Source organism: Hyla sarda, unplaced genomic scaffold (assembly GCF_029499605.1).
Source record: "Hyla sarda isolate aHylSar1 unplaced genomic scaffold, aHylSar1.hap1 scaffold_342, whole genome shotgun sequence".
In the NCBI taxonomy this organism is placed as follows: Eukaryota; Metazoa; Chordata; class Amphibia; order Anura; family Hylidae; genus Hyla; species Hyla sarda.
The window spans coordinates 209,385-232,203 of NW_026610175.1; the positions used below are offsets into that span (position 1 = coordinate 209,385).

Genomic DNA, 22,819 nt, shown 5'->3' on the forward strand with positions numbered 1-22,819 from the left:
GAAGGATGAATGGTGTAGAGGGGTATGATTTAAGGATGAATGGTGTAAAGATGTATGATGGGGGATGAATGGTGTAGAGGGGTATGATGGGGGGATGAATGGTGTAGAGGTGTATGATGGGAGGATGAATGGTGTAGAGATGTATGATGGGAGGATGAATGGTGTAGAGATGTATGATGGGAGGATGAATGGTGTAGAGATGTATGATGGGAGGATGAATGGTGTAGAGGTGTATGATGGGAGGATGAATGGTGTAGAGGTGTATGATGGGAGGATGAATGGTGTAGAGGTGTATGATGGGGGGATGAATGGTGTAGAGATGTATGATGGGAGGATGAATGGTGTAGAGGTGTATGATGGGAGGATGAATGGGGTAGAGGTGTATGATGGGGAGGATGAATGGTGTAGAGATGTATGATGGGGGGATGAATGGTGTAGAGGTGTATGATGGGAGGATGAATGGGGTAGAGGGGTATGATGGGAGGATGAATGGTGTAGAGATGTATGATGGGGGGATGAATGGTGTAGATAACAATCCACTCTTCATATACCCATCTGTATTCCTTAGGTCAGAGACCAGGCGCAGCGGGCCTCCCGTATCCTCCTGGACATTGAGGCTGGGGCTCCGGTTCTTCTCATACCTGAAAGTTCCCAATCTAAGAACCTGATTGTCGCCAACCTGGGAAAACTCAAAGTGAAGAACCGATTCCTGTTCTCAGGGGCCCCAGGGACGTTCTGTCTAAAAGATAAGGTAATAGGGCCACAATGTGATATATGCTCCTATGATATTACATGAAATATCCTCTGTATGGTATCATATGATATATCCTCTGTATGGTACCACGTGATATATCCTCTGTATGGTATCACATGATATATCCTCTGTATGGTATCACGTGATATATCCTCTGTATGGTATCACATGATATATCCTCTGTATGGTATCACATGATATATCCTCTGTATGGTATCACATTATATATCCTCTGTATGGTACCACATGATATATCCTCTGTATGGTACCACATGATATATCCTCTGTATGGTATCATATTATATATCCTCTGTATGGTACCACGTGATATATCCTCTGTATGGTACCACATGATATATCCTCTGTATGGTATTACATTATATATCCTCTGTATGGTATCATATTATATATCCTCTGTATGGTATCATATTATATATCCTCTGTATGGTATCATATTATATATCCTCTGTATGGTATTACATGATATATCCTCTGTATGGTATCACGTGATATATCCTCTGTATGGTATCACATGATATATCCTCTGTATGGTACCACATTATATATCCTCTGTATGGTATCACATGATATATCCTCTGTATGGTATCATATTATATATCCTCTGTATGGTATCACATTATATATCCTCTGTATGGTATCATATTATATATCCTCTGTATGGTATCACATGATATATCCTCTGTATGGTATCACATGATATATCCTCTGTATGGTATCATATTATATATCCTCTGTATGGTATTACATGATATATCCTCTGTATGGTATCACATGATATATCCTCTGTATGGTATCACGTGATATATCCTCTGTATGGTATCACATGATATATCCTCTGTATGGTATCACATGATATATCCTCTGTATGGTATCACATTATATATCCTCTGTATGGTATCACATGATATATCCTCTGTATGGTATCACATGATATATCCTCTGTATGGTATCATATTATATATCCTCTGTATGGTATCACGTGATATATCCTCTGTATGGTATCACGTGATATATCCTCTGTATGGTATCACATGATATATCCTCTGTATGGTATCACATGATATATCCTCTGTATGGTATCACGTGATATATCCTCTGTATGGTATCACGTGATATATCCTCTGTATGGTATCACATGATATATCCTCTGTATGGTATCACATGATATATCCTCTGTATGGTATCATATTATATATCCTCTGTATGGTATCACATGATATATCCTCTGTATGGTATCACATTATATATCCTCTGTATGGTATCACATTATATATCCTCTGTATGGTATCACATGATATATCCTCTGTATGGTATCACATTATATATCCTCTGTATGGTATCACATGATATATCCTCTGTATGGTATCACATTATATATCCTCTGTATGGTACCACATGATATATCCTCTGTATGGTACCACATGATATATCCTCTGTATGGTATCACATGATATATCCTCTGTATGGTATCACATGATATATCCTCTGTATGGTACCACATGATATATCCTCTGTATGGTATCACATGATATATCCTCTGTATGGTATCACATGATATATCCTCTGTATGGTATCACATGATATATCCTCTGTATGGTATCACATGATATATCTTCTGTATGTTATCACATGATATATCCTCTGTATGGTATCACGTGATATATCCTCTGTATGGTATCACATTATATATCCTCTGTATGGTATCATATTATATATCCTCTGTATGGTATCACATGATATATCCTCTGTATGGTATCATATTATATATCCTCTGTATGGTATCACATTATATATCCTCTGTATGGTATCACATGATATATCCTCTGTATGGTATCACATGATATATCCTCTGTATGGTATCACATGATATATCCTCTGTATGGTATCACATGATATATCCTCTGTATGGTATCACATGATATATCCTCTGTATGGTATCACATGATATATCCTCTGTATGGTATCACATTATATATCCTCTGTGTGGTATCACATTATATATCCTCTGTATGGTATCACATGATATATCCTCTGTATGGTACCACATGATACAACCTATATTGAGTGGTAGTAGACATGTGATGTGGATATTATACCGTAGACGTGGGATGTGGATATTATACCGTAGACGTGGGATGTGGATATTATACCGTAGACGTGGGATGTGGATATTATACCGTAGACGTGGGATGTGGATATTATACCGTAGACGTGGGATGTGGATATTATACCGTAGACGTGGGATGTGGATATTATACGGTAGACGTGGGATGTGGATATTATACCGTAGACATGTGATGTGGATATTATACCGTAGACGTGTGATGTAGATATTATACCGTAGACGTGTGATGTGGATATTATACCGTAGACGTGGGATGTGGATATTATACCGTAGACGTGGGATGTGGATATTATACCGTAGACGTGGGATGTGGATATTATACCGTAGACGTGGGATGTGGATATTATACCGTAGACGTGGGATGTGGATATTTCACTTGAATTCATATTATTAGGTCACTGTACCTCCTATTAGTAAGAACCAATTCCGCAAACCCTCAGTGCTAGGGGTAATTGTCCAGGTGTCTTAAACCCCTCCCTTCTGAAAATGTTTGTTATGTTATAAAGTGAATCTGCTCACTCACTGAGAGATCAGATTACAGCTGCCCATAGAAGTCTGTGAAGATAGCAATGGGATGAAGGCTGCAGTGGGACATAAAGAAACCTCTTAATAGTGTAATATCCCCCCAGTGCTGGATGCCCCACAGCATACACTGCTCAGTATTGCTCTATAATGTCATCCATGCTGCTCAGAGAAGTCTATAGGGAGGGGAGGGAAAACTGGTGAATGATTCTATACACAAGATATAACAATGGCCAGAAATAGAGCTGCTCCTTATGTACACAGGATGGATCATCCTCAAAAGTGTACAAGACCCCACAGGTAGACTGCTTACTGCTATCACTGAGGGGTCCAGCAAGTACTATCACTAAGAGAAACCGTCATTCCTTAAAGTGCTTCTGTTACCTGCAAAATCATTTCCAAACCTCCAACAGTGTCACCAAGGACTCTGCATGGAGAGGCACAAACTGTGATAGGGTTATACAGTGGGGGAAAAAAGTATTTAGTCAGCCACAAATTGTGCAAGTTCTCCCACTTAACCCCTTGGGGACTCAGGGTTTTTCCGTTTTTTTCCTCCTCACCTTTTAAAAATCATAACCCTTAAAATTTTACACCTTCAGAAAATGTTTAAAATTGTCATCTTCTGACCCCTATAATTTTTTTATTTTGATTGGACTTTTTTATGGTATAAAAGTGACCAAAAATACGCTATTTTGGATTTTGATATTTTTTTGCACATAAGCCTTTGACCATGTGGTTTAATTTACAATATATTTTTTTATATAGGACATTTACACAAGTGGTGATACCACATATTTTTATATTTATTTTTATTTACATGTTTGTTTTTTTAAAATGGTAAATGGGGGGTGATTTGAACTTTTATTAGGGAAGGGGTTAAATCACATTTATTAACTCTTTTTTTGATCAGTGTTTTCGGCGGTCGATTGCTCAAGCCTGGATCTCAGGCTTGGAGCAATCAATCGCCGATTGGAAGCACCCGAGGCAAGTAACGGACCCTCCGCTCGTGTCCTAGCTGTTCGTGACACTGCGGTTTCACTGCGGTGGTCCCAATCATCCCAACTGAGCTGCCGGGAATACTTTTTTTTTTTTTACAGTTTAGACGCGGCGATCAACTTTGAACGCCACGTCTAAAGGGTTAATAGCACGCGTCACCGCAATCGGTGGCGCGGGCTACTAGCGCTGGGTCCTGGCAACCGTTATACGGTGGGACCAACCAGATAGTACGTGGGGTCACTGCGCATTAGATCACGGGAACGGGACCAGGACGTACAGGTACTCCCTGAGTCTACAAGAGGTTAAAAAGAGGAGAGAGGCCTGTAATTTTCATCATAGGTTATAACCTCAACTATGAGACAGAATTAGAAAAATCCATAAATCACATTGTCTGATTTTTAAAGAATTTATTTGCAAATTATGGTGGGAAATAAGTATTTGGTCACCTACAAACAAGTAAGATTTCTGCCTCTCACAGACCTGTAACTTCTTCTATAAGAGTCTCCTCTGTCCTCCACTCGTTACCTGCATTAATGGCTCCTGTGTGAACTTATCAGTATAAAAGACACCTGTCCACTACCTCAAACGGTCACACTCCAAACTCCACTATGGCCAAGACCAAAGAGCTGGCGAAGGACACCAGAAACAAAATTGTAGACCTGCTCCAGGCTGGGAAGACTGCATCTGCAATAGGCAAGCAGCTTGGTGGGAAGAAATCAACTGTGGGAACAATTATTAGAGAATGGAAGACATACAAGACCACTGATCATCTCACTCCATCTGGGGCTCCACACAAGATCTCACCCCGTGGTGTCAAAATTATCACAAGAGCGGTGAGCAAAAATCCCAGAACCACACGGGGACCTAGTGAATGACCTGCAGAGAGCTGGGACCAAAGTAACCAAGGCTACCATCAGTAACACACTACACCGCCAGGGACTCAAATCATGCAGTGCCAGACGTGTGCCCCTGCTTAAGCCAGTACATGTCCGGGCCCGTCTGAAGTTTGCTAGAGAGCATTTGGATGATCCAGAAGAGGATTGGGAGAATGTCAAATGGTCAGATGAAACCAAAGTAGAACTTTTTGGTAAAAACTCAACTCATTGTGTTTGGAGGAGAAAGAATGCTGAGTTGCATCCAAACAACACCATATCTACTGTGAAGCATGGGGGTGGAAACATCATGCTTTGGGGCTGTTTTTCAGAAAAGGGACTAGGATGACTGATCCATGTAAATGAAAGAATGAATGGGGTCCATGTATCATGAGATTTTGAGTAAAAACCTCCTTCCATCAGCAAGGACATGGAAGATGAAACATGGCTGGGTCATTCAGCATGACAATGATCCCAAACACACCGCCTAGGCAATGAAGGAGTGGCTTCATAAGAAGCATTTCAAGGTCCTGGAGTGGCCTAGCCAGTCTCCAGATCTCCACCCCATAGAAAACCTTTGGAGGGAGTTGAAAGTCTGTGTTGCCCAGCGACAGCCCCAAAACATCACTGCTCTAGAGGAGATCTGCATGGAGGAATGGGCCAAAATACCATCAACAGTGTGTGAGAACCTTGTGAAGACAGAAAACATGTGACCTCTGTTATTACCAACAGTGTGTGAGAACCTTGTGAAGACAGAAAACATGTGACCTCTGTTATTACCAACAGTGTGTGAGAACCTTGTGAAGACAGAAAACATGTGACCTCTGTCATTACCAACAGTGTGTGAGAACCTTGTGAAGACAGAAAACATGTGACCTCTGTCATTGCCAACAAAGGGGATATAACAAAGTATTGAGATGAACTTTTCTTATTCACCAAATAGGTATAGCTATGATGAAAATTACAGCCTCTCATCTTTAGAAGGGGGAGAACTTGCACAATTGGTGGCTGACTAAATACTTTTTTGCCCCACTGTATATATAGAGATATATCTCCCATGTAATTTAGAGAAGAACCTGGTGGGAAGTGGTCGGTCTCCTTGTAGTGCCCCATCGGGTGAGGAAGCTTCACTGTCAGGTGTATGCACCTGCTGTATTCTCCTGAGGAAGGCGCTGTCTTCCTTGGGATTATGTTGTGATCATGTGTAGTCACCGTCATTATGATTCTTAAAGGGTTTTGCTTTTACCTTTTATTTTTCCAAAGGACTTAATATTATGTGGATCTTCATACAAGGATCCTGTGTTCTTAAAGGTATAGCGTCATCTCCTTGCCTCTCAGAGTGTCTCAACCTTATGGGATTCTGCTGGATTATTACCTAAAGAAAGTGTTCACATTGTGCAGATGAACCTACAGCGTTACCTGACAGTACAACCTGTATATTCTACAGTCACCGACCAGTGTATACACTACAGTCACCACCGACCAATAGATATACACTACAGTCACCACCGACCGATAGATATACACTACAGTCACCACCGACCGATAGATATACCCTACAATCACCACCGACCGATAGATATACCCTACAGTCACCACCGACCGATAGATATACCCTACAGTCACCACCGACCGATAGATATACACTACAGTCACCACCGACCGATAGATATACACTACAGTCACCACCGACCGATATATATATACACTACAGTCACCACCGACCGATAGATATACACTACAGTCACCACCGACCGATAGATATACCCTACAGTCACCACCGACCGATAGATATACCCTACAGTCACCACCGACCGATAGATATACCCTACAGTCACCACCGACCGATATATATATACACTACAGTCACCACCGACCGATAGATATACACTACAGTCACCACCGACCGATAGATATACCCTACAATCACCACCGACCGATAGATATACACTACAGTCACCACCGACCGATAGATATACCCTACAATCACCACCGACCGATAGATATACACTACAGTCACCACCGACCGATAGATATACACTACAGTCACCACCGACCGATAGATATACCCTACAGTCACCACCGACCGATAGATATACCCTACAGTCACCACCGACCGATAGATATACACTACATTCACCACCGACCGATAGATATACCCTACAGTCACCACCGACCGATAGATATACCCTACAGTCACCACCGACCGATATATATATACACTACATTCACCACCGACCGATATATATATACACTACAGTCACCACCGACCGATAGATATACACTACAGTCACCACCGACCGATAGATATACACTACAGTCACTACCGACCGATAGATATACCCTACAGTCACCACCGACCGATAGATATACCCTACAGTCACCACCGACCGATAGATATACCCTACAGTCACCACCGACCGATATATATATATATACACTACAGTCACCACTGACCGATAGATATACCCTACAGTCACCACCGACCGATAGATATACCCTACAGTCACCACCGACCGATAGATATACCCTACAGTCACCACCGACCGATAGATATACCCTACAGTCACCACCGACCGATAGATATACCCTACAGTCACCACCGACCGATAGATATACCCTACAGTCACCACCGACCGATAGATATACCCTACAGTCACCACCGACCGATAGATATACCCTACAGTCACCACCGACCGATAGATATACCCTACAGTCACCACCGACCGATAGATATACCCTACAGTCACCACCGACCGATAGATATACCCTACAGTCACCACCGACCGATAGATATACCCTACAGTCACCACCGACCGATAGATATACCCTACAGTCACCACCGACCGATAGATATACCCTACAGTCACCACCGACTGATAGATATACCCTACAGTCACCACCGACCGATATATATATATATATATATATATATACACTACAGTCACCACTGACCGATAGATATACACTACAGTCACCACCGACCGATAGATATACCCTACAGTCACCACCGACCGATAGATATACCCTACAGTCACCACCGACCGATAGATATACCCTACAGTCACCACCGACCGATAGATATACCCTACAGTCACCACCGACCGATAGATATACACTACAGTCACTACCGACCGATAGATATACACTACATTCACCACCGACCGATATATATATACACTACAGTCACTACCGACCGATAGATATACCCTACAGTCACCACCGACCGATAGATATACACTACAGTCACCACTGACCAATAGATATACCCTACAGTCACCACCGACCGGTATATATACACTACAGTCACCACCGACCGATAGATATACACTACATTCACCACCGACCGATATATATATATATACACTACAGTCACTACCGACCAATAGATATACCCTACAGTCACCACCGACCGATAGATATACACTACAGTCACCAGCGACCGATATATATATATATATATATACACTACAGTCACCACTGACAGATAGATATACACTACAGTCACTACCGACCGATAGATATATATATATATATATACACTACAGTCACCACTGACCGATAGATATACACTACAGTCACCACCGACCGATATATATATATACTACAGTCACCAGCGACCGATATATATATATATATATATATACACTACAGTCACCACTGACCGATAGATATACACTACAGTCACTACCGACCAATAGATATATATATATATATATATATATATATATATATATATATACTACAGTCACCACTGACCGATAGATATACACTACAGTTGCCATCCAGTATATGCACTACAGTCACCAGCGACCGATATATATATATACACTACAGTCACCACAGACCGATAGATAAACACTACAGTCACCACTGACGGGTATATATATACACTACAGTCACTACCGACCAATAGATATACACTACAGTTGCCATCCAGTATATGCCCTACAGTCACCACTGACGGGTATATATATACACTACAGTCACCAGCGACCGATATATATATACACTACAGTCACTACCGACCAATAGATATACACTACAGTTGCCATCCAGTATATGCCCTACAGTCACCACTGACGGGTATATATATACACTACAGTCACCAGCGACCGATATATATATACACTACAGTCACTACCGACCAATAGATATACACTACAGTTGCCATCCAGTATATGCACTACAGTCATCACTGACGGGTATATAATATACACTACAGTCACCAGCGACCGATATATATATATATATATATATATACACTACAGTCACCACTGACCGATAGATATACACTACAGTTGCCATCCAGTATATGCACTACAGTCACCACTGACGGGTATATATACACTAAAGTCACCACTGACAGGTATATATACACTACAGTCATCACTGATGGTTATATATAGTCACCACCGACTGGTAGTATATACTACAGTATACTGAACAGATGATATATAAAATACAGAACAATCTGCAGGTATCATGTTATAGAGCAGGAGGAGCTGAGCAGATGATATATACAATGCAGTACAATCTGCAGGTATCATGTTATAGAGCAGGAGGAGCTGAGCAGATGATATATACAATACAATCTGCAGGTATTAGGTTATAGAGCAGGAGGAGCTGAGCAGATGATATATACAAGACAGAACAATCTGCAGGTAACAGGTTATAGAACAGGAGGAGCTGAGCAGATGATATATATACAGTACAATCTGCAGGTATCAGGTTATAGAGCAGGAGGAGCTGAGCAGATGATATATACAAGACAGAACAATCTGCAGGTATCAGGTTGTAGAGCAGGAGGAGCTGAGCAGATGATATATATACAGTACAATCTGCAGGTATCAGGTTATAGAGCAGGAGGAGCTGAGCAGATGATATATATACAGTACAATCTGCAGGTATCCGGTTATAGAGCAGGAGGAGCTGAGCAGATGATATATATGCAGTATAATCTGCAGGTATCAGGTTATAGAGCAGGAGGAGCTGAGCAGATGATATATATGCAGTATAATCTGCAGGTATCAGGTTATAGAGCAGGAGGAGCTGAGCAGATGATATATACAAGACAGAACAATCTGCAGGTATCAGGTTGTAGAGCAGGAGGAGCTGAGCAGATGATATATATACAGTACAATCTGCAGGTATCAGGTTATAGAGCAGGAGGAGCTGAGCAGATGATATATATGCAGTATAATCTGCAGGTATCAGGTTATAGAGCAGGAGGAGCTGAGCAGATGATATATATACAGTATAATCTGCAGGTATCAGGTTATAGAGCAGGAGGAGCTGAGCAGATGATATATATACAGTATAATCTGCAGGTATCAGGTTATAGAGCAGGAGGAGCTGAGCAGATGATATTTATTATTCTAGATTGTTTAGCTGATGAGCCCTACCTTAGAATCCCCATTTCTCCTTCAGCCTAATATAGTGAAGCTCCTCCCCCTCGTGGTCCTGTCCAGATGATAACTATAATTGTGGGAGGAGTTATAATCCCAGAATCCCATGGGTCTGCTCTACACAGCTCTACATAACTTTTTGCAGTGTTTTTCTGTATTTTGTGCTTTTTCTCGTTTGCTTCTTTGCTGCCAATTTCTCCCTTACTTTTCCCAGCTGGTAAGACGCCAGGGGCGATGACGTCCCCCACCTTTATTTGTTGAGCTTATACGATGCAGAATGTAACTGATTGGAGGGGACTACATGTCCCAGCATGCCGGTCAGGCACACAGTTACTAGATAATGGGAGTGGGGTGGTCCTCCGGGTACAGTGCGGTGACCCTCCAAGGCTTGTCTTCTATGTTCCGTGCTCGCTTTTCCTTTTTTACTCTTTCTGTGTCCCCTGATTTGTTTTTTGTGCTTTTTATTATGTGGAGAAATGAAAATTATTAACAAATAAAAATATATATGTCTAGATAATATAATTAATATAGATAAATCTCTAGATAATATAAATAATATAGATAATTCTCAATATAAATTAATACAGATATATTTCCATATAATATATATATATATATATATATATATATATATATATATACACATATATATACATATATATATATATATATATAGATAGAGAGAGAGCGAGAGAGATCTTTAGATCGGGGATACTCAACTACTTTTAGTAGGGGTCCGCTTTTCCAGGTCTGCCATCCGGTGAAGGTCCGCAGTGCCATGCCAGATATAGGCGCTGCATGTTGTAGAACATAATTAGAACTTAATAAGTCATAATTGTTCTCCAACTGCCACACACTGTGCCCCTTGTATAATAATGTCACACACTGTGCCCCTGGTATAATACTGTCACACACTGTGCCCCTGGTATAATACTGTCACACACTGTGCCCCTGGTATAATACTGTCACACACTGTGCACCTGGTAAAATACTGCCACACACTGTGCCCCTGGTATAATACTGCCACACACTGTGCCCCTCGTATAATACTGCAACACAATGTGTGCCTGGTATAATACTGCCACACACTGTGCCCCTGGTATAATACTTCCACACACTGTCCCCCTGGTATAATACTGTCACACACTGTCCCCCTGTTATAATACTGCCACACACTGTGCCCCTGGTAAAATACTGCCACACACTGTGCCCCTGGTATAATACTGCCACACACTGTTCCCCTCGTATAATACTGCAACACACTATGCCCCTGGTATAATACTTCCTCACACTGTGCCCCTGGTAAAATACTGTCACACACTGTGCCCCAGGTAAAATACTGCCACACACTGTGCCCCTTGTATAATACTGTCACACACTGTGCCCCAGGTAAAATACTGCCACACACGGTGCCCCTGGTATAATACTGCCACACACTGTGCCCCTGGTATAATACTGCCATACACTGTGCCCCTGGTAAAATACTGCCACACACTGTGCCCCTGGTAAAATACTGCCACACACTGTGCCCCTGGTAAAATACTGCCACACACTGTGCCCCTGAGTATAATACTGCCACACACTGTGTCCCTGAGTATAATACTGCCACACACTGTGTCCCTGAGTATAATACTGCCACACACTGTGCTCCTGGTATAATACTGCCACACAGTTTGCCCCTGGTATAAAACTGCCACACAGTTTTTCCCCTGGTATAATACTGCCACACAGTTTGCCCCTGGTATAATACTGCCACACACTGTGCCCCTGGTATAATACTGCCACACAGTTTGCCCCTGGTATAATACTGTCACACACTGTGCCCCTGGTATAATACTACCACATAATGTGCCCCTGGTATAGTACTGCTACACACTGTGCCCCTGAATATATAACTGCCACATACGGTTCCCCTGGTATAATACTGCCACATACTGTGCCCCTGAATATATAACTGCTACATACTGTGCCCCTGGTATAATACTGCCACATTCTGTGCCCCTGGTACAATACTGCCACACACTGTGAACCTGAATATAACACTGCTACATGTTGTATGTCTAAATAGAATGCTTTCAAACACTATGACCCTGAGATAATACTGCCACAAACCATGCCCTTGAGTATAATTCTGCCACACACCACGCCCCTGAGTATAATACTGCCACACACCACGCCCCTGAGTATAATACTGCCACACACCACGCCCCTGAGTATAATACTGCCACACACCACGCCCCTGAGTATAATACTGCCACACACCACGCCCCTGAGTGTAATACTGCCACACACCACGCCCCTGAGTGTAATACTGCCACACACCACACCCCTGAGTGTAATACTGTCACACACCACGCCCCTGAGTGTAATACTGCCACACTCCATGCCCCTGAGTGTAATACTGTCACACACCATGCCCCTGAGTGTAATACTGTCACACACCATGCCCCTGAGTGTAATACTGTCACACACCATGCCCCTGAGTGTAATACTGTCACACACCATGCCCCTGAGTGTAATACTGTCACACACCATGCCCCTGAGTGTAATACTGTCACACACCATGTCCCTGAGTGTAATACTGTCACACACCATGCCCCTGAGTGTAATACTGCCACACACCAAGTCCCTGAGTGTAATGCTGCCACACACCATGCCCCTGAGTATAATGCTGCGCCACACCATGCCCCTGAATAAAATGGGCTACATATTTTAAAATCACCTCGGGTTAAGTGGCTCCCTAGCTGTTGTAAAGCTTCAGGCATTATAGGAGTTGTAGTTTTGTAACAGTTGGAGAGCCACAGATTGGGGTACAGTGTCACCCATCATCCCTGCAGAAATTACAAGTGACTCCAGCTCTCATGGGACAGTCAGGAGAATACACAATTGTATAATGACTCCAGCTCTCATGGGACAGTCAGGAGAATACACAATTGTATAATGACTCCAGCTCTCATGGGACAGTCAGGAGAATAGACAATTGTATAATGACTCCAGCTCTCATGGGACAGTCAGGAGAATACACAATTGTATAATGACTCCAGCTCTCATAGGACAGTCAGGAGAATAGACAATTGTATAATGACTCCAGCTCTCATGGGACAGTCAGGAGAATACACAATTGTATAATGACTCCAGCTCTGATGGGTCAGTCAGGAGAATACACAATTGTGTGACGGATCCATCTGCTGGTTAACCTCTTGGCCCCAATTAGAACGTTGTGGTTAACCGCAGACACCTCTCCATTCCAATTGTACGGGTGGTCGTCGTTCGCCGACCACGAGGCGGCGGCCGTTTTTGGGACCCGAGGAAAAATCAGCAGTGTTCGGTACAAATCCTATGGAACTAAAAACGGACCCATTATCTACCAAACACCGCTGGAAGCTGCCGCCCGCCTTTTATTTCGTCCTTTATATGTTTCAATGTGTTTTCTTGTTGTGTTCTGGGATGGCGATGGTCTCTGTCCTGGGAGATAATTGGATTTCTTCGTCCTGGGAGATAATTGGATTTCTTCCCAGTTGTCTGGGGGATAGAGAGGAGGGAAGTATGGGTAAAGTGGGAAGGGCTTATGTTGAAGTCACTGCGATTGGCTACTGTCCACTATGTTTTACAGTCTTCCATCAGGTCCCCTAGGGGAGTGTCCACCTGACGGGGAGTGTCATAACAATTGGTGGCAAACGGCGGGAAGAATCCCATCGCCCAGAAGGCCAGCTACACATCCCGGGATGGAAATGCAGTATGGAGAATTAAGGCGGGCTACCCTTAAAGATATATTGGAATGCAGAGGACGATCAGCGAGTAATCTCAAGAAAAGAGAGATTATTGCCATATTATTGGAAATGGATGCGGCACAGGGAATGGAGAGAGCTAATGTGCCTGGCATACTGGATTTAACACCAGAGGACGTACAATTTAACTGGGCAGTCCAGATAATGCTGGCACACTTCGACCCCAACCCTGTAGCAGATATTGTAGTGCAGGTGTAAGCAGCAGTAGCAGCACAGCAGGCGCCCCAGGGAAGAGGAGCCGCAGCAGAGGTACCCAATAACAATATTGGAAGGAGGAAGGTACCCTTTGCTGCATTTAAATATTTTGTTGAATCAGAAGGAGAGATTGACGAGTTCCTGGCTGATTTTGAAAGGCAGTGTGCCTTACATCAGGTACCCGCAGAAGAATGGGTCACCATCCTCTCTGGGAAGTTATCCGGCCGGGCCAGTGAGGCGTTTCGGGCCATCTCAGAGGAGGAAATTACAAGTTATCGGGCAGTAAAGGATGCCCTTTTGGCCAGATATGCTGTAACCCCTGAGGCGTACCGGCGGCGAATCCGGGACACTAACAAACAAGCTGGCGATTCCTATGTGGAGTGGGCATGCAGACTACACCGCACCGCAGCCCACTGGATGGCAGGGTGCCAAGCGGTAACTGGGGAAGAGGTTCTACAAGTGTTTTTGTTGGAGCACTGCTTTGATCATTTACCTGCAGGAGTCCGAGAGTGGGTTAGGGACCGCAAACCCGCTACCTTAACTGAAGCTGCTCTTCTGGCTGATGAGTACACAGATGCACGGAAGCTGGACCAGGCAACAACCAAGGTCCCTACCCGAGTGGAGTACAAACCGGCAGCACCTCCAACCTCTACTGTGTATCACCCCCTCCCCCCCCCCCCCCCAGCACAACGCATCCCCACGATGCCACCAGCGAACAATTATGTTCAACCAGCCCGATTCAACGCCCGGGATTACTCCCAGCCTATCCGATGCTATGGGTGCAAAGAATTGGGGCGCAAGAGACCAGAGTGCCCGTTGAGCAATTCCAATCAAGCCCAGTCATGGAGAAGACCAGCAGCCACCCCAATCCTCCGCTCACTGTCTTGAGCAGGAGGAAGTTTGGGGTATACTACATGAGGAGGACACAGTACAAGCAGCCCAGCAGGATAACCATCAACAGCACAGGCAGACAGTTAAACTGAATGGCAAAATGGTCACTGGTCTTAGAGACACCGGAGCCACTATGACCCTGCTTCAAAAGAACCTGGTTTCGGAACACCAACATACTGGAAATACGGTAGCAGTGAGGGTAGCAGGAGGCGCCGTGTTCCGTCTACCTGTTGCCCGGGTTCATTTGGATTGGGGAGCGGCTCTGGACATGTGAATATGGGGGTCATGAAAGACTTACCTACCAATATTTTGCTCGGGAATGACTTGGCCCCTTTGTTTTCCACTTATGCTCCAATGGGACCTGCGGATGTTAACCCAGTGACTACCCGTGCTCAGACCCGTGCTGCTGGAACCAGCTCACCTGCTGTTGAGACCCAGGTAAGACCCGATTCCCCGACCGGTAACCTAGAACCGACCTTTGTTAGCTGGGATTCATCGGAGGAGTTTGGTAGGGAAACCCAAGCAGATCCGACGCTCCAGAAGTACAGAGACAGGGCGGATACTGGAGAAGAAGGAGTAGATGGGGAGTCGGTGGGGGACAGGTTATATAGGAACCCTAAGCCTTCCCCAAGGAGTGTTGCCCCTCCGCCAAATCGACAGCTGGTAGTACCTGCAAAATACCAGCAGGAGATTCTGCGGATAGGGCATGATGTTCCGCTAGCTGGACATCTAGGATCCCGCCACACAGCCTATAGGATCCTGCAGAACTTCTTTTGGCCAAATTTCAATCAGGCTATGGGGATATATTGTAGTATGTGTGACACTTGTCAACGGGTAGGAAAGCGGGGGGACCACCCAAGAGCTAGGCTTATATCTATGCCTATCATTGGGGAGCCCTTTGCCCGCATAGCTGTTGACATTGTAGGTCCACTGGCCAGGGCTAGTCCATCCGGTAAGACATATATTCTCACCGTGGTGGACTATGCCACCCGCTACCCAGAGGCAGTAGCGCTGTCTAATATAGAGGCAGAGACAGTTGCTGATGCCCTGGTTAGGATTTTTACCAGGGTTTGGTTCCCTAAGGAGATTCTCTCTGACCAGGGAACCCAATTTACCGATGTGCTCACCCAACAACTGTGGAAGGTGTGCGGCATTAAACCACTGCTTAGCTCACCTTATCATCCACAGACTAACGGTCTCTGCGAGCGATTTAATGGCACCCTCAAACAGATGTTGAGGACCTTTTCCGACACTTGCAGAGACTGGGAGCGATTCCTGCCTCATCTGTTGTTTTCCTGCAGAGAGGTGCCCCAGGAATCTACTGGGTTCTCCCCCTTTGAGGTGCTATATGGGAGAAGGGTCCGCGGACCCCTAGATCTCATTAGAGGCCACTGGGAGCAGGAGACAGAGCAAGAAGGGACCCCCATAGTGCTGTATGCCCTGGAACTCCGGGACCGCATGGAGAAACTGTCTCTGATGGTAAGAGAAAATCTCCAGGTGGCCCAGGGGAGACAGAAGAGGTGGTACGATCAGGGTGCCCGACAGCGAGTCTTTCAGGTTGGGCAGAAAGTGCTAGCGCTCAAACCTGTGAAGGCGAACAAGTTGCAAGCATCTTGTCAGGGCCCGTATAAGGTGTTAGCTCAGGTATGTGATACTACCTACCTTATAGCCAGCTGTTCAGATGAGAGGATCCAGCGATCCTTTCATGTGAACATGCTGAAGAAGTATCAGGAGAGACCGGAGGATACCGCTGCAGTATGTGCCCCTGCTGCAGACGATACAGAGAGTTTACCCTTACCCGATTTGTTAGATAGGGACTCCCAGACTAACCTTACCAGCCTTGTACAGCTAGGTGACCGATTGAGCCCCACAGAGAAGGGACAGGCAAAACAGCTTCTGTGGGTGAGGCAGGCGACGTTCTCCCAAGAGCCTGGCTACACTACCCTAACTGTACATAAGGTAGAGACCCCTGGACAGAACCCTCTGCGAAAACACCCTTAACGTATCCCTGAAGCAGTCCGAGAAGGAATGCGGAAGAAGATACAGCAGATGACCCAGCTTGGGGTCACCGAACCCTCCGATAGCCCGTGGGCTTCACCTGTAGTCCTGGTGCCTAAGAAGGATGGGACCACTCGGTTCTGTGTGGACTACAGGCGACTCAACGAGCGGACCACCACTGACGCCTACCCGATGCCCCGGGTAGATGAATTATTAGACCGCATTGCCATTGCCAAGTCGGCCTTCGTCACCCCATTTGGCTTGTACCAATTCAAGGTCATGCCCTTTGGGATGAAGAATGCCCCGGCTACCTTCTAGCGCATGGTGGATAGACTTCTCGATGGATTCCAGGAATTCGCTTGTGCATACCTGGATGATTTTGCGATCTACAGTGGGTCCTGGGAGGAACACCTGGTGCATGTAGGGGTAGTCCTGGACAAAATTCGGGCCGCTGGCCTGACATTGAAGCCAGAAAAGTGCCATTTAGGCATGGCTGAAGTGCAATACCTGGGTCACTGAGTGGGGTGTGGGAGCCAGAGACCCGAGCCAGCCAAGATAGAGGCAGTAGCTAACTGGCCCACACCTATAACTAAGACCCAGGTGCTAGCCTTCTTAGGGACAGCAGGGTACTATAGACGCTTTGTCCCCGACTACAGAACTATTGCTAAACCCCCGACTGACCTGACCAAGAAAAATCTCCCTAAGCAGGTCCTGTGGTCTCCAGCTTGTGAAGCTGCGTTTCAAGCCCTTAAACAAGCTCTTGTGAATGCCCCTGTCCTGGCTGCCCCAGTCCCTAACAAATGGTTTCTCGTCCACACAGATGCTTCCATGTTTGGACTGGGGGCTGTGCCGAGCCAGGTCGGTGAAGATGGAGGAGAACACCCTGTCGCATATCTCAGTAGAAAGCTGTTACCCCGAGAAGTGAGTTATGCGGCAGTGGAGAAGGAATGCTTGGCCCTGGTTTGGGCATTGAAAAAGTTAAGCTCTTATTTGTATGGACAGGAATTTTCCCTTGTGACGGACCACAATCCCCTAGTATGGCTTAACCGGGTTTCAGGAGACAATGGAAGACTGCTGCGGTGGAGTTTGGCCTTACAATCTTATAACTTCACCATCAGCTACCGACCCGGTAAGCAGAACGGGAATGCAGATGGATTGTCTCGGCAAACCAACGTTCTTACCACCTCCTAGTCCGGTCATCCCCAAGTTGACCCGCCAAAAGGGTCAAGCCGGGTCAGTCGGAGTGTCCCACAAGGTGGGAGCTGTGTGACGGATCCATCTGCACGTTAACCTCTTGGCCCCAATTAGAACGTTGTGGTTAACCGCAGACACCTCTCCATTCCATTCGTACGGGTGGTCGTCATTTGCCGACCACGAGGCGGCGGCCGTTTTTGGGACCCGAGGAAAAATCAGCAGTGTTCGGTACAAATCCTATGGAACTAAAAACGGACCCTTTATCTACCAAACACCGCTGGAAGCTGCCGCCCGCCTTCTATTTAGTCATTTATATGTTTCAATGTCTTTTCTTGTTGTGTTCTGGGATGTCTCTGTCCTGGGAGATAATTGAATTTCTTCATCCTGGGAGATAATTGGATTTCTTCCCAGTTGTCTGGGAGATAGACAGGAGGGAGGTATGGGTAAAGTGGGAAGGGCTTATGTTGAAGCCACTGCGATTGGCTACTGTCCACTATGTTTTACAGTCTTCCATCAGGTCCCCTAGGGGAGTGTCCACCTGGTGGAGACCTGCATAAATACCAGGCAGGTAGAGCCATTAAAGTCATTCCTGTTTGACCCTCAAGACGGAGCTGGTCTTGTTTATGGGGGGGAATTACTATTGGGACAGCGCTTTCGTTATTTCTAGCTATGGAAGGAGTTCGACTGATTTGCTGATCGGGAGCGGCCGCGTTCGTATCCTCCGGTCGGGAGTTGGACGGTCGGCTGGAACCAACCTGCGTTCCTGGAGAAGGGGATCATTCCAAGCCGCGGCTTCCTCTACCAGTCGGGGAGTGTTGTAACAAATTGTATAAGGACTCCAGCTCTGATCGGACAGTCAGGAGAATACACAATTGTATAATGACTCCAGCTCTCATGGGACAGTCAGGAGAATACACAATTGTATAATGACTCCAGCTCTGATGGGTCAGTCAGGAGAATACACAATTGTGTGACGGATCCATCTGCTGGTTAACCTCTTGGCCCCAATTAGAACGTTGTGGTTAACCGCAGACACCTCTCCATTCCATTTGTACACAATTACACAATTGTATAATGACTCACAGGAGACGTCTTCTCTGTTGTCTTTACTTTTCTTCGTCATCTTTTCACATCATTGGTTACTTTGTTAGTAGATCCTGCTCCTCTGTAGGACAACAATAATCATTATAACCCTGCCAGACAGCATGACCCCTAAAATAATACTGCCAGACACTGTTTCCTCTGTTTGTCAGAATCCCAACCCTGTACTCCCCCAGACCCATTTTCCCCTCCTCAGACCCCTAAGGGGTTCTCCACACTGTGGACATTTAGTTGGAGGAATGTCCGCTTGCATCAGGCGCCATTGGTGGTAGGGTTGTGCGGATGTGCGCCATCTCTATAGATGACAATGCAGTCCGGTGGAATTACACCAGCAGAATGGACGTCCACCCAAAGAATGAACATGTTCGTTCTCGCGGTTTATATCAATTCTGCTGGGGGAATTCCACTGCAGTGATTCCATACTATGCACAGAGCAGCAGAAAACCATTGAAAACTTTAGGATTTCCTCCAGAGGAATGTCCTCAATGGATGGGCCTTAAGTCCCTCCAGACACCTAGGTCCAGACCCATCTTTCCCCTCCTCCTTCAGATTCCCCCAGACTCCTCTGCCCTCCTGACCTCTACATCCTCCCCTACATCATTCTTCTTTGATCATTTCTGCTCCTTCAGACCACTCTATCCCCTTTTGCCCGAACGCTCCTCACCCACCAAGACCCCTGCACCATTCTTCTTCAATTTTCTGCCCCCCCTCTCTACCCTTCTAGCCCTAACGCCACTACCCCCGCCCCCCCCCCCTCAAGACCCCTGCATCATTTTTACTTTGACTTTTATGCCTCCCCCCCAAGACCCCTTTATCCCCTTCTAGCCCTAATACCACAACCCCCCCCCCCCAAGGACCACTGCATCATTTTTACTTTCGCATAATGCGCCCCCTCCCCCCCGACCTCTTTATCCCTTTCTGCCCTAAATATCAGCAGGGAATAAATGATATAGTTAAATTTCTAGATAATATAAATGATATAGATACATTTCTAGATTATATTAAAGGGGTACTCCGGTGGAAAACATTTTTTTTATTTATTTATTTTTTAATCAACTGGTGCCAGAAAGTTAAACAGATTTGTAAATTACTTCTATTAAAAAATCTTTACCCTTCCAGTACTTATTAGAAGCTGTATGCTACAGAGGAAATTCTTTTCTTATTGAATTTCTTTTATTTTTTTGTGTTGTCCACAGTGCTCTCTGCTGACACCTGATGCCCGTATCAGGAACTGTCCAGAGCAGGAGAAAATCCCCTTAGCAAACCTATGCTGCTCTGGACAGTTCCTGACATGGACAGAGGTGTCAGTAGAGAGCACTGTGAACAACACAAAAATGAAATTCAAAAAGAAGAGAATTTCCCCTATAACATACAGCTGCTAATAAGTACTGAAAGGATTAAGATTTTTAAATAGAAGTAATTTACAAATCTGAAGAAAAGAAAGGGGGGCACCATAAGCCTCCAGACTAATACCAGATATACTGGTACATGATGACTAAATTAGATAGATAATAGAACTGTGCGTCATATTGATGATGAGAAAAAGATATTTTTTAAATTTATGCAATAAAAAACAATTAATTATAAAAAATAATAATATTAATAACAGTTTCCTTACACAGGGCCCTTGTGGGGAGGTAAATATAAAACATACAATAAAAAATGCAATAAAATGTAGTAAAAAAAACGCCTAGTATGCATCGAGTTCCACTAGTCCGGCATCTAAAGGATCGGCAAAGTTCACAATCCGTGATTGTATGATAAAGTCCGCATAGATACAGTGATCCCTCAACTTACAATGGCCTCAACATACAATAGTTTCAACATACAATGTTTTTTTCTGGACCATTGTAACTTGAAACCAGACTCAACATACAATGTACAGACAGTCCAGATCTGTGAATCGTGTCAATGGCAGGAAGAACCGACCAATCAGAATAGGCATTTCACTGGTAAAACCCCTGTATTACTGAAGTGTATGCAGTGACTGGTGTCTGGTAGCGCCCCCTACAGTACAGGGAGGTATTACATGTTCTGTACTCTTTACCTGTATTACTGAAGTGTATACACTGACTGGTGTCCGGTAGCGCCCCTTACAGTACAGGGAGGTATTAAATGTTCTGTACTCTTTACCTGTATTACTGAAGTGTATGCAGTGACTGGTGTCTGGTAGCGCCCCCTACAGTACAGGGAGGTATTACATGTTCTGTACTCTTTACCTGTATTACTGAAGTGTATGCACTTACTGGTGTCTGGTAGCGCCCCCTACAGTACAGGGAGGTATTACATGTTCTGTACTCTTTACCTGTATTACTGAAGTGTATGCAGTGACTGGTGTCTGGTAGCGCCCCCTACAGTACAGGGAGGTATTACATGTTCTGTACTCTTTACCTGTATTGCTGAAGTGTATGTACTGACTGGTGTCTGGTAGCGCCCCCTACAGTACAGGGAGGTATTACATGTTCTGTACACTTTACCTGTATTGCTGAAGTGTATGTACTGACTGGTGTCTGGTAGCGCCCCCTACAGTACAGGGAGGTATTACATGTTCTGTACTCTTTACCTGTATTACTGAAGTGTATACACTGACTGGTGTCTGGTAGCGCCCCCTACAGTACAGGGAGGTATTACATGTTCTGTACTCTTTACCTGTATTACTGAAGTGTATGCACTGACTGGTGTCTGGTAGCGCCCCCTACAGTACAGGGAGGTATTACATGTTCTGTACTCTTTACCTGTATTACTGAAGTGTATGCACTGACTGGTGTCTGGTAGCGTCTCCTACAGTACAGTGAGGTATTACATGTTCTGTACTCTTTACCTGTATTACTGAAGTGTATGCACTGACTGATGTCTGGTAGCGTCCCCTACAGTACAGGGAGATATTACATGTTCTGTACTCTTTACCTGTATTACTGAAGTGTATGCAGTGACTGGTGTCTGGTAGCGCCCCC

At 44.8% G+C, this 22,819-nt stretch overlaps 1 protein-coding gene across 1 annotated transcript in view; it reads left to right on the plus strand.

The window, feature by feature from the left end:
- Positions 1-22,819, plus strand: part of VPS13D (vacuolar protein sorting 13 homolog D) — a 194,635-nt gene that overhangs the window by 104,240 nt on the left and 67,576 nt on the right. The window contains exon 25 of the mRNA XM_056553621.1: positions 569-751. Coding sequence (XP_056409596.1) covers positions 569-751 — 183 coding nt within the window. The remainder of the gene's footprint in view (positions 1-568; positions 752-22,819) is intronic.